The sequence below is a fragment of the Pholcus phalangioides genome, unplaced genomic scaffold (assembly GCF_987345545.1).
Source record: "Pholcus phalangioides strain wild (caught in Gottingen) unplaced genomic scaffold, Ppha-v1.0 ptg000017l_1, whole genome shotgun sequence".
Taxonomy (NCBI): Eukaryota; Metazoa; Arthropoda; class Arachnida; order Araneae; family Pholcidae; genus Pholcus; species Pholcus phalangioides.
In genome coordinates, this window is record NW_028301610.1 from 52,973,001 (window position 1) to 52,985,966 (window position 12,966).

Sequence of the window (12,966 nt, forward strand, 5' to 3'; positions counted from 1 at the left end):
TGTGGTATTAAACTGAATAAGATGAAGCTCCCGAGTGTCACAATAGCTGCTTCTATAGAGCTAAAATAAGTCAAATACAGGAATGATGAAACTTCATTGTTAAATATATTGGTGTTAATCTGTTTTCCCAGCAGGGACTAGTTTTTAATAATTAATCGGCAGAAGTTGACACTAGTCAATGAGCTAGTAGATGGAGTGAGCTACTGATTCAGTGCTCGAATAAGTGAGTTAGCTCACTAGTATCGAACTGTTGTGGATAAATTGTTGGAGGTGAATTTTCCTTAAGTCCCTAGAACGTAACTACTGTTGAAATTGGTACTAACGTTATCCGTTGACGTTTTTTGAGTATAATGCAGTCGGCCAGTCTTCATATTTTCATTCCTCCCTTTTATAAATGGCATTTTTATTCCTTCATAGATGTCGACACCAGCTAGTGTAATGCAAGAGGTGGTTCCAAGCAGTTCGACGCCGCCAAGCGAGGTATGATGCGAATTATTTTCAAATCAATTTGAATTGATTGTTTATTTATAAATTTTGTTCATTATTTTTAGAATACATAATGATTGGGATTTTTCAACTAACAATTGGGGTGCAGTCATGCGTGCTCTGTGGCCCTTGGAGTCATATCGTAACCTCGAACCGAATTTTATAGAAATGTTTTCTCGGCACATTTATAGATCAATTAATGGATCAGCCGCTTATTTGGGCTGATGCCACAGGAACCAGTTTGTCTGGCCTCAACTATGGTAACCTTTTGAGAGAAGTGTGGATAGGAGTTAACAAGCTATCGCGATATCAGTCTTCTTGCGATTTTTTTCGAACTCTGCGTCATTGTCAGGATGCGTTTGTTGTGAACCCATAACATGAGCCATACGGGTAAAATGTTTCCAAGGGCCGCCCAACCAGATTTGCCTGTTATACTTGATGAATGTCTTGAATTTGACAAGCTCTTATTTTTACGTAACTAATTTCAGCCAGATCCTAATTTTCAAATTCGCTGCACTTGAATCCCCCTGAGCCTTGCCCGTGTGAGCCTGTGCGTGGAGATGGCACTGTTATCTGTGGTCCGGCCGTCCATGTACGGTCCCTTACAGTGTACACGAGCTCCAAGGAAAGATTGAGAGATTCTGTGCTTCTGTAGTCTAGGGCGTTCACCCGGAAAGTGAAAGGACGTGGGTGCGAATCTCCGCAGGGGCAGTTGCATTTTCTTTCGAAAATATATCTTCGTAACAGCCAAATGAGATTTGTTCATACTATGGGCGGCCTAATGAAGTTCCTGGCAAGTCTCGTCAGAGCATCCCATGTCGGCCTGGCTATAAATAATAGATAACGCCATTTTAATTCAATTCAGTGAATTCATCTCCCAAATTCTTAATTATGAATTAGTTTGATTAAATGGAACAACTCTCAACCCCGTCAATTTTGCGTAAGGGCGGGATTACACTAGAAAAGTTTGGCATGTGTTTTTATAAAACTTGAAACCAATAACCTTATTTGTTGGATTTTTCATTCTAGAAGAGGCAACCGATGTGACCTCATTGACTGCCTTGAAATTTTACAAAAGGACTCGTACCGAACTTTTCCAGTGTAATCCCGGCCCAAGACAATGTTTGACAATTTCCTGTCAAGTAAAAGTGACTCCAACTAAAATCTGACTCTCCACATCAGATGAATTGCCGAATTTTGGAAAAGATTTCGATCATCCGTGTTTTGAGCGCTCGTTTCATCACCTCATCGCTCTAAAAAACTTTTTTCAGTGATGAAGGAACGCTAAACAAATCTCCCGTTCGGGGCATCACTGCGGATTTTTCCGTCCGCATAATGCGGCTGCGCCAGCTTTATCTTCAAGGCTAGGGCTAAAATCCCCATCCGGGAAGACTGTCGTTTGGCATCAACCTTGAGATTTGTATTGAGAATCTGCCAAATCCCACACTAGAGCGGCCTGTGGCACATTTACAGATCACTGGAGTGCCCCACGTTGCAGTTTCGCATCACTTCAGCATATTCAGAAACAGCTGCAAAACTGTTCCAGCTCACTTGTGCGACCCGCCATACAAAATAAGCCTGACTGCTTCTTGAACCATCATAGTCGCAGATCATTCAAGGAGATCCCCATGCAATGACTTCAGTTGCCCTCAGATGTTTCGCGTTCCTCAAGTGGCTCGCAGCACTTGGTCAGATTACTTAACTGACCCACCGTCCATTCCCAGATCACTTAGGTGGCGAATTCATAAATATTTGAGTGACCTGCGACACTTCAAGATAGTTCTGGTCCGCGACAATTACATCACTTATCTTTATAACGCTGCAGGAGACTGAAGTGGGCCCCCGCTCTAAGTTTGAGCACCCTTGGTGTTGGCTAAAGAATTTTTACTCTAAACAAACTTTCAACAAATAAGGCAAATGCCAGGAAATACTGAAATGCTAAATTTTCCAATGTTATCTGTGTCTTCAGGGGATAAGTGTCACGCTGACAGTTCCCCGCTTGTTTGAAGATTTGGTACTCGATCCTTCGGTCAGCGTGATACTCATTCTCGGAAGACTATACCCACAGTGTGTCGAAATGCATTAAGAATTCCTCGTATTTGCCTTATTCGTTGACGATTTGTTTATTAGGTAGTCAACTCTTCTGTAAAGCATTTTTATTTATTCGTAGATGTCGCAACCATCTGAAGTCATTGTAACGCAAGAGGTGGTTTCAACAAGTCCGACGCCACCTAGCGAGGTATGGCTAAAATGATTTATTATTCAAACTGGTTGCTTATCGAGATAGTGATTATGTATTGTGGAATACATAATATATAGAATATTTTTCAATTGGTGCAGTCATGCGTTATCAACCTGTGGGTCTTGGAGTTATGCGACTTCAAACCCGGTTTTAGAGATACTTTCTCAGCACATTTACAGATCGCATTTACTGTCACACGAGCGCAATTATCCACGGACTGGGAATTCTAGTCACGGATAGGTCACTCGAGTGACCCACGTTGTAGTTTCACATTTCAATTTAGACCTGCAGCACAGTTCCAGATCACTTGTGCGTCCCGCAATACAAAAGGAGACTAGACTCCAATGATAGTTGCACTTCTCTCGGGGACATCCGCGCCATATTTGCATATCACTTTATTTGCCCTCGGTGAAGTTTTGCACCCCTGAAGTAATCGGCACGTGTTGTGGGTCACTTAAGACGCGGTGCATTCACAGATCACTTGCGTGGCGAATTCATAAATATTTGGTTACCTGCGAGACTTCCAGATAATTCTTGTTCGCTACGCAATTACATCACTTGAGTGATGTTTATAACTCTGCAGGCCACACTAGTGGCCAACAGCCAGTTCCCAATCAATGGAAGTGGCCCTCATTCTTCTAGGTTGACTACCCTTGATGTCGATTAAAGCATTTTTATTTCTTTATAGATGTCTAAACCAGATGAAGAGATCTCGAGTCCAGCACCCAAGGTAATTCAGAAATATTTTTTGACATTAAAATTTCTTATTCCAATTGGTTTTTTTTTAAATATAGCCTGCCTATTAAATAAATATAAACTTTTAAAATAAATGTTTTTATCAAATGTGGTGACCTGTGGTATGGAGTTTCATCTTGTCACACCTAATGTCCACCAAAACTAAATTTATTCAAGCAATTTTTTTATTGAATTGGTCAATTGAAGAGACCATAATTAATTTACTAATGTTTTTTCATCAAAGCCAGTTTACAAAGTTACGATACATGTACTGTTTTGTCCGCTCAAAACCGACCATAAAGCAAACAAGACTTAATCCAAACGTATAATCGCCCCTAGATTCCCATTTCCATAACCAGATCCCTATTTCCAAGTAGTCCTGCTGCAATTGAAGCACCCTGGGCCTTGCCTAATGAGTGCCTATCTTCACGTATAGGCTGTCTTTCGAAAACTTGAAAATAACCCATAAAAAGTGAGATTTCTGAAGGAATATTTTTTCAAGGTAAGGCTCAGGATGCATGCATCTTTAAACGTAGCAAATTTGCTATGGGGAGGTTCATGACCTGAGAAAAGCTGTAATTTTATTAGATTTTAAAATGATCCCAAATTCATCAAGCACGTTAAGAAAATAGTGTCGAATGCATGACAGTTACCATATGCAAACAAAGATTTTATTTGTTAAAATAACCTTCCATCTTTATTGAAGGCATCTATCGGCTAATTCAGCAATAATTAACTTATCTGTTATAAATAGAAATGTTTTGGAGAATATACCTATACCGCATATTTTTTTTTTTTTTTTTTTTTTTTTATTCAAGCATCAAAAGTGTACATATACAATTGATAGAGTATACCCAAGGAGCCAGGAATGGCTCATACTGGATATTTAATACATAGACAAATCGTCTAACAAAGTGAAAATAATACACAATAGAATTATAGGAACGGAAAAAAAAAGGGGGGGGGATTAACAAGATATATAATTAAACAGTGACAACCATGGTGGTGGTGTTTTGAGTAATTAACATGGAGGAAAAATTTACAAGGAAATAAAAAGAAAAGTGCTGAGGACGTGTAAGCTCAAGGTGAAGAGAAAAAAAAATATATATATACACACAAATAAATTCAAAGGTAAAAAAAAAGACAAATTAAATATATATACACCATAATTAGAAAAACACTTTTGAATTTTTTTTTTTTTTTTTTTTTATGTTAGTCTCAGATAAGAGATAGGATTTAATTAATTTTTTGTAGGTAGGCAGAGACACATTCGTATCGAAATTTAAAGGAAGTGAATTATAGAACTTTGGAATAATATATGTAAAGTGTTTTCTAGCTATTGTTTTGTGTATTAGTGGTAGAGTGTAAGTACTATTTATTCTTGAGGACGAGCGAGTGGTATTAAAGTTAAAGGAAAACTGATTTTTGCGAATGAGCAATAGTGATTTGTAAAAATAAAGATGGCGAAGGGGTAATATTTGTAGGCGGTTATAAAGGGCAAATGTAGGGGAGTGATAATCATTAGTAATAAACCGTAAAATTCTATTTTGAATAGAAATGATTGGTTGAAGATTAGTAAGGTAGTCGCTGCCCCAAGCAAGAAGACCGTACATTAGATGGGAATGGAAAAAAGCATAGTAAAGTGTTAATAAAAAGGTGTTAGTTGAACATTGTTTTAAGTAATAAAATTTGTAAAGCATAAATCTAAGTTTATTTAATAAATATTTGATATGCGATTTCCATTTCATATCTTGATCAATATGTAATCCTAAATATTTTATTGTACTGACTTGCTCTAGATCTTGACAAGTGCAAGAAAAATCACTGTTGCAGTTGATATCATGGAAAGTGATACTTAAGCGAGATTGGTTAGTAGGATTTAAAGAAAAATTAATAAACTTGGTTTTAGTAACGTTAATTTGGAGGTTGTTAGCGCGGAACCAATTTCTTACCTTTAGGAGATCATTATTAACAGTATTTTGGAGAGATTGGTAATCAGAAGCAGAAAAGAGAAGAACCGTGTCATCCGCGAACGCAATTATTTCACCTTCAATATCAAGTTTGCAAAAATCATTAATGAAAATGATAAAAAGAAGTGGGCCGAGTACTGAGCCCTGAGGAATACCTTTTATTATTTTCATGGGATCACTAATGCTTGTAATACATTTAACAGATTGTATTCTATTGTATAAATAAGATTTAAAAAGATTAAGTGCATTACCTCTAATACAGTGTTTTTCAAGTTTATGGAGAAGGATTTCATGATTTATGCTATCAAATGCTTTTCTTATATCTAGAAAAACTGCAACAGTCTTTCTTGATGCATCAAGGTTATGTACAACAGAGGAAGTTAATTTAAGGATGGCAGATTCAGTGTTTTTATTTACGAGGAACCCATATTGATTTTCAGAATAAAAATTATGGTTAGATAAAAATGAATGGACTCTAGTTTTTAATATAGTTTCAAAGATCTTGGAGATAGAAGACAGAATAGAGATTGGTCTAAAATTGTTGAAATCATTTTTATCACCTGATTTAAATATTGGGAAAACAGTAGCTGATTTAAGTGAATCTGGGAAAACACCATTTACAATGCAATTGTTAATCAAGTCGGCCAGGAGCACAATAGTGTCACCCGGTAGACATTTTAGAATTTTAGAATTAATTAGGTCAGTACTCGAAACTTTGTTAGATAAATTATTTATGATCTTTACTACTTCATCAGGTGTAGTTGGGAAAATAAAGATGGAATTGCTGTTATTAGAGATATAGTTTTTGAAGTCAACGGATATTGGGTGAGATAGAGGAGAAATGTTTATAAAATGTACATTGAATTCATTTGCTATTCGAATCATATTAGTACCTGAAGGCAACGTGACAGGGTTTTCATTTGTTCCTAATATTTTATTAACAAATTTCCAACGTTTGATAGGTGAATTGCAATTAAAGAACTTATTTTGAAATGCAATTATTATTATTATATTATTATTATGCAATAAATATTATTTTGTATTGCAATTTACCTTTTCTCGATAGGAAAGTTACCGTAAATATGTCTAATGTATATTTAAATCCTAATAGTATAACTGATATCAATTGTATGAGAACTGAATAATTTTTAATTTGAATTATCAAGTGTCTGCGGCCACTTGTATCACAAACTGTACGTTGAGAAACCGCTGGTTCATAGCAGTGATCTCAATTTTTAACTATATTTGCCTTATCAGTTACAACCTCTCTTTAAAATTGTTTTCGGTCTTCCATAATAGTCAATTGAAAATAAAATGACTGCCATCTTTCAAACTTTATAGTTTCTGTATTAATTGTATAAATTCCATAGATGCATTGATTGTTAAACATAGAATCTTTCGGATACGCATGTTGCACAAAATTTGAATAATTAGTTTCATTGATTTCTTTGTTGTGAACGATTGTTACATTTTTCAAATTCTGCAGTGAAGCGGAATCTGTACTTTCACATTCGCTGTACCTTCAAAATGAGAGCAAGCAGTATTTTTGAATGTCTCTTGTCATTACTGTGGCACATTTTAAGTGCTTGGCATTTTTTGTCCATTGCACATCTGTACTATCGACACTCCACGACAAAGCCGCTTGAAAGGTAGTTTTGCTCCATGGTGCTGCGACACCAACTGAGAATCGCTGCCGAAACTATCGGAAAGTAAAGTTTAAGGTTGAGTTCCTTTTGTATAGCCCATAGAATTTTTATTTTCTAAAAATCGTCAACTAATAAGGCAGACACCAGGAAATACTAAAACATTCTTGGTACATTCAGATGCACTGTTTGTCTTCACAGAATAAGAGTGTCACGCTGACATTCTCACTTGAATAGAGTACCAGATCTTCAAACTCGGGCAGCGTGATACTCGTCCTCTGAAGGAGACACCAACAGTGTGTCGAAATGCATCAATAATTTATTTCCTGGCATTTGCCTTATTCGTTGACGATTTGTTTGTCTAATATTCAGTCTACTATTTATATATTTTTTTCTTCATAGAAGCCGAAACCAGCTGCAGTCACTATAAAGCAAGAGATGGTTTCAAGAAGCTCATCACCAAGCGAGGTATAAACATATTTTTAAATCAACTTGAATAATTGATTGCTTATCAAGAAATCTTATATTCATCAACATACAGAAAATGATTAATAACATACCATATTCATTAATTTTAAATGAACAATTGGTATAGCCATGCTTGCTAAATCTGTTGCACTAGGGGTCATCTCATGTGAGAAACCTAATTTTACAAAATAACTTTCGGCACATTTTACAGATCACTTAAGGTTCCTTACATGGTGCGGATGCGGACCTGCATCTACATCCAAAAATTTCCGCGAAAACTTCGATCGCCCGTGTTTTGTGAGCTCGTGACCACTTCATTAACAATATAGCTCCTTGCGCAATAAACCCTCACCTGTTTTAGTGATGGAGAACAATCTCCCGTCTGGGCATCGCTGCTCACTTTACCTCCACATCGTGTGGCCGCGTCAGCACTTCATGACGGTCGTGTGGTGTCAGCCTTAAGATATGTATTGAGAGGAGTGGACTGTGGCACATTTACAGATCACTAGTGACCCACGTTGCAGTTTCATTCAATTCAGACCAGCATATTTAATCGACCCGCAATAGAAAATGGAACGTGGCTCATGAGAACAGTGACAGATCACTCGGCGGCCCTATGTACTTACGCATGTTTTCTGTATCAAGTGATCACTTGAGTAGCGTGCAGTAGTTTCACATCACTTGAGTGGTCGCAGCACATGCGCAGATTACTTAATTAGCCCATGGTGATTTCCCAGATGTGATTCGCAGCGCTCTTGCACGTGACATGCAGCCTTCTCGACATCTTTCAAGTGGCCCACGACACTTGCACACACTATCGTAAAAGTTCAGTAACTTCGTTGCAGGCTAGCGTTTCTTAAAGTAAGAATATCGCCAGCGGTTGAAAGGTGCCGAAGGGCCATAGATGCTAGGTGTATAACATAGGATCTTTATAGGTTAGCTTGTGAGTTGAGGGCGTCGTTGAATTTCTGTGAAGGGAGTGATGGAACCAAAGGTTTGAGTAATCATGTTGTAGGCTAGTGGTTCTCTACCTTTTTGACTCGCGGAGCCCTTTCTGGTACAAGACATTTATCAAAGTTAAATTGATAATTATTTTTAAAATATAAGTTTTTTTCTTGTCACTGCACGTTAGGGGCTCCGTGGAGCAACTGTTGAAAACCGCAGGTGTAGACTATAGCATTCTTATTTCTCTAGGTGCCGAAGCCAGATGACGCAGTACCGGAAGACGGGCAGTCAAGTGCAGTTGCACTTCCCTCATCCATGTCGCCTTATTATTTAAACGCATTGAGGGTATGAAATTTTTGAGTAAAATTGCTTAGTAAGCAAAATTTATCTTGATCATTAAGAATGTATATTTTGAAGTTTTTCTAAATAGTTTATACATTAATGTTCAATTATAACGAATTCCTACATAGAAACTTGAACGTGAAAATCTAATTATGCAAGACGTATGACCTCAAATCTAATGTTTCTTGTGGTTAAAATTTGCCCTTGATCGGGGTTAAAAGCTTCATGTGTCGGCCACTTTCGTTTGGTTTCCTGGACTAAGAACAGAATTTTCTCATTTTTAAGTAATGGATATCATTTACAAGGAATGTTGCGAAGCCGCAATCAATTTTTTTGGACAGGGACCCACTTTCACTCAAGATGTTGCCAATTAACTGGGTTCTGGGATCCAGTTAAAATACAGTACGGCAGCATCAATGATTTTGGGTAATATTTAGTGATTTTATATAATGTGCAATAAGATTATGCTTCCTTCAGGGTGGTTTAGGACCTGTAAGTGAAAGCGATCGTACAAATCCTTACTTGCTGCTTATGCTTATGGATGAAAAAATCATGGAGATATTATACTACGAATTGATATAGAAAAATAAGTCATACCAATCCCATTAGTCCTATTTTTTCATATCAACTGTCATGAACACAATTCGTGCAGTTCATATCGAAGTGGGAATTATTGATATATTGCCAAGTATATATTATAGATGTAGATTGTATTTAATACTGCCGAAGCAAAAATGGTATTTAAGTGTCTGTCTCAATATCCCAACATGTATTTGAAATTTTTTTTTTGCCGTATATAAGCCGTACTTTCCGTTTTGTCAGAATTTGTATTTCTCGCTGCGAAGGACGTTGGGACGCAGATGAGGAAAATAATCATAAAATTTATAAATTTAAAATTTCTGAGAGCCGCATTTTGCTCTTTCTGTCGGGATTTGCATTTCTGGTATAGGATCATTGGGGCGTAGTCAAGTTAATAAGTTACTATTAAAAAAAAATTTTCAACGCTACAAGGGCCTTAAACGCGGGTCCGGACCCGCAAGCCTTTTCACACGAGCACAAGTGCTTTTCACCCGCATCTTCAGACATCAGTTTTCACCCAGTGAACTCTGTACGTGGATAGCTTGTTTTTTATCTGGGGTTTAATTCCAAGTTTCACTTTATTTCGGAATGAAATAACATTCCTTTTGTTCATTTTTGAACCTTGAAATTTTTAGATATAAATTGCTGGCAGGCCGTTACACGTGACGATGTTTCTCACTAAATAGGATGTCTTGTCACAAATGGATTTTAGTCCATTTCCTTATAAGTCTAATTGAAACAATGTATATAAAACCAGTACAAACGCTGACACACCTTCGTCAAGATCCCTATCAACTGTCAAATAATTGCCCAATGTAACTGCTAAAAATGCTCCTGATAATTTGGCATGATAATTGAAGATTGGAAAAGTACGTGGTATTGAGAGAACTTGTAAATAACTTTTTATAGGTGTTATGGGCAATATATCAAAGTTCTCTCCTTCAATACGAATTACATAATTTGCTGGGGGTGGAAACCATAGCTATATAAATCAACCACAACTGAACACTATACATAAAATATGAGCAGTAATTTAGAAAATCATGACATTGTGATTATACCACTGTTTATACGGGAATTATTCAAAAATATAAAATGCTAAGATACACTGTGGTAAGGGAACTCAATTAAGAGTCGTAAAATCAGTTAACTTCTGCAAGACACTTCCTGGAAGTATTCTTTCGTACTGACACTGTTTTTCAACAAAAATGTAATGGGTATGATATCCACTCGTATACAAGGTTAAAAGCTTCATAAAGATCACTTGAATGGTCCACAACGTTTCCCAATGAATGAAGTCCCTGCATTCTCCAAGATTGAGCATCCTTTAGGCTCTAGGATTTTTATTTCTTTTATAGATTATGAGACGATGTGAAGAGGAATACAAGAAGTCATATCCGGAGCCACGTCGCTCATTTCAATTGCCTCAAACTTCGAGCCAATCCAAGGTATAGGCAATTTTATCATTCAAATTTAACTGGTTTCTTTTTGAAATTTTTTTCATAAACCAAAAGTCTGCTAACCAATTTTTGTTTCAATTGGTTTTTATACTTATTCGTATTGTGTGAAACTAATATGCAAAAACCAATTCCCGAACGATAACATGATCTGATTGCACAAACTATCTTTTGGGACTTTTGCTTGAAAACATTGTTCTGACACCCAGATTCGTTTTGTGCTTTGTCCAGCCCTGGCTTAGAATTATTCACTAAATCTGTTTTTCTTTTGAAGATTTATTTTCAAATTGGATCATAAACAGATGCAAGAGAACAAAGCCACTTCATGAGCAATTGATTTATTAAACATCAAGAATGCATAATATTTTAATTTCGGAAATATAATTAAACATTACTGAATGAAGTAACTCAAACATAGAAATATTTAATTTTTTCATGTGTGGCCCCTGGAGTCATCTCATGCGGCACGTTGCCCTCAAATCTAATTTTTAAAATGAGCTTTCTGAGCACACTTATAGATCACTTGAACACGCATAGCATTAAAGATTAGTATTGCAAGATCCCCCAGCACAAAACCAGAGTTGCAATGTGCCACAGGTCACTAAATTCAAGACCATTCAAGTCATTTGCGGCAGGGCCGGATCAACTGGTATGATGGTTTTAATCACTGAAATAATTTTGGTGCCCCATCCCATTTTACTGCATGGCCATGGGCCTCGTGACAATTACATACTCAAATTTTCAACTGATGTATGTGAAGTGATATGCAGTTTTTTTAGGGGGTTTCAGAAAGTTTTCCTGGGGCCTATGATACTACGGGTCTGTAAATGCCGTAGAATCCTTATCTTTTTCTGGCTAAAATTTGAGTAAGTATGGAAATTAATAGGCAGGTATTTATAGCTGGGTGGAGCCTCTGAGAAAAATTTTTGTCCGGGGCGTATAATGCCTAGACGGCTGTGCACACTTACGGATCACTCCAGTAACTTTCAGTGTTTCCAAATCACTGAAGTGGTCTGCCCCTCTTAAACGTTGAGCACCCTTGGCGTAGGCTTGTTTCATTTCTTTGTACTTGTTCAGGACTCCAATTCTTACTTTTTAATAAATTGTTACTCTTGTCTTTCTTGGTTTTGTTTTACTCTGCAGTTGTCATGCACAAATTTTCTTGAAGGTTTAGTAAGATTTATAACTGAGCAGGGAATCAATATAGTGCCAAATAAATTATTTTAGATAGTGATTTAATAGTCTTACCAAAGCGGATTAGTTTCAGGTTATTTACTCTCTAGAATAAACCTGTTTGTATCCGTCTGAAGCAAGGTACCATTGTTGAACCAAAATATACTTTACCATACGTCCCGCTTTTAGATTGTCCATTATTTTACCGTTCTTAATTGTGCCAGAACTTTCACATTCAACTCTTGTTGATTCTTCAAATTCCTTCCTTTCAAATTTTTAAAACAGTTAAACCTTATCGTTCATAAGGTACTTGAAGCTTTCCAAGGCAGAAATTAGCAGTATAGGGCCGGTCTTAGACCTAGTGGCACCTTGTGCAAAAAGTCTGTGCCGCTCCCCCCCATGTATTTATCTGGAGTGTCAAAGGCTATTTTTGCTAGTTATTACTGTTCCGTATTCTACTGGTTTTCCTATATTATCTAGCTCTTGGTGGGATGATCCTCCCCACACCAATATCCAACCAGAAGGGGATACAAAGGGATGAAATCGGAGAAACTTTCCTCTTGGAACGATATTATTGCTATTGAATTTCTAAAGCATAAAAACAAATTTGATTCAAGAGGTTAAAATTAAACTAAACATCAAACATTTACGCAGGATATTTCTCAAAGGGTCTAATCATTTTAATTGAATTTCTATGGTAAAATTAGTCGTTACGTAATGGAGCCGTTGAAGTCCAAAATTGAGAATCGCATTGTCATATTTCTGAAACTAGTGGACAGACTTTAACGAAATTTGGTACAAATAACAAAGAATGTACTATAAAAAAAGTCATAGTACGCATGCATGAGTCAGTGAAGCTCATCATTGCAGGATTGTCCAAAATCCATGTTGCGATATCGAACGGGAAAACTAGTCTGTTGGGTATA

General features: G+C 36.8%; 1 protein-coding gene across 21 annotated transcripts in view; it reads left to right on the plus strand.

Annotated features, from left to right (window-relative positions):
- The window catches only part of LOC149074111 (uncharacterized), a 235,467-nt gene that overhangs the window by 165,134 nt on the left and 57,367 nt on the right, over positions 1 to 12,966 (plus strand). For 18 of the 21 annotated variants that reach the window (XM_089246127.1, XM_089246130.1, XM_089246129.1 and 15 more), the window contains 6 exons: positions 418 to 480; positions 2,657 to 2,725; positions 3,417 to 3,458; positions 7,479 to 7,544; positions 8,739 to 8,834; positions 10,769 to 10,858. In XM_089246127.1, coding sequence (XP_089102253.1) covers positions 418 to 480; positions 2,657 to 2,725; positions 3,417 to 3,458; positions 7,479 to 7,544; positions 8,739 to 8,834; positions 10,769 to 10,858 — 426 coding nt within the window. The remainder of the gene's footprint in view (positions 1 to 417; positions 481 to 2,656; positions 2,726 to 3,416; positions 3,459 to 7,478; positions 7,545 to 8,738; positions 8,835 to 10,768; positions 10,859 to 12,966) is intronic. The other 3 variants (XM_089246138.1, XM_089246140.1, XM_089246131.1) reach the window with 2 other exon arrangements.